Source organism: Nestor notabilis, unplaced genomic scaffold (assembly GCF_000696875.1).
Source record: "Nestor notabilis isolate BGI_N333 unplaced genomic scaffold, ASM69687v1 scaffold17372, whole genome shotgun sequence".
Taxonomy (NCBI): Eukaryota; Metazoa; Chordata; class Aves; order Psittaciformes; family Psittacidae; genus Nestor; species Nestor notabilis.
This window is the reverse complement of record NW_009918080.1, coordinates 10379-10920: the sequence shown is the minus strand read 5'-3', so window position 1 is coordinate 10920 and position 542 is coordinate 10379. Positions and strand designations below refer to the sequence as shown.

General features: G+C 61.6%; 1 protein-coding gene across 1 annotated transcript in view; it reads right to left on the bottom strand.

The window, feature by feature from the left end:
• Positions 1-422: 422 nt before the first annotated feature.
• LOC104401834 (pepsin A-like) overlaps positions 423-542 on the bottom strand; it is a 3823-nt gene continuing 3703 nt past the window's right edge. The window contains exon 9 of the mRNA XM_010009538.1: positions 423-542. Coding sequence (XP_010007840.1) covers positions 423-542 — 120 coding nt within the window.

Here is a 542-nt window from a genome sequence, read left to right as displayed (position 1 = left end):
ACCAACTACGGTGCTGCTACAGGTGTCCTTGGAGGGGGGATTTGGGGTGTGCACCCCCCAGGATGGTGCTGGGGTGTCCAGCCCCCCCCACTTGGCTCTGGGGGTGGATGTGCCATGTCCCAGTGGGGTTTTCACTGTGGCCAGCCAGGACCTCTGCAGGTTGATCCTAAGGGAATGAGGCTGAGGCTGGGGGGGTGGTTTGGGAGCTGCCACCAGGGTGTTTGCATGGCTGAGGGCATCATCAGGGGGTGAAGGTGGCACCAACCTGCCCACCCACTGCTGTCCATGCCCAGGGACATGGTGGCATCTGAACACCAAGAGACACAACCCAAGGGTGCTTCTATACAGCTTTATTGGTGGCCGTGGTAGGAGCTGCCGGTGGGGCAGCACTGGGGGGCAGTGGGGCAGCACCGCCTTGTCCTTCAGGCCAGCCGCGACAAGCCCACCATGTTCTTGCCCCTGTTGAAGATCACGTAGTACTCACGGATGAAGACATCCCCCAGGATCCAGAGCTCCCCAGACTCGGTGGGGACATCCATGCC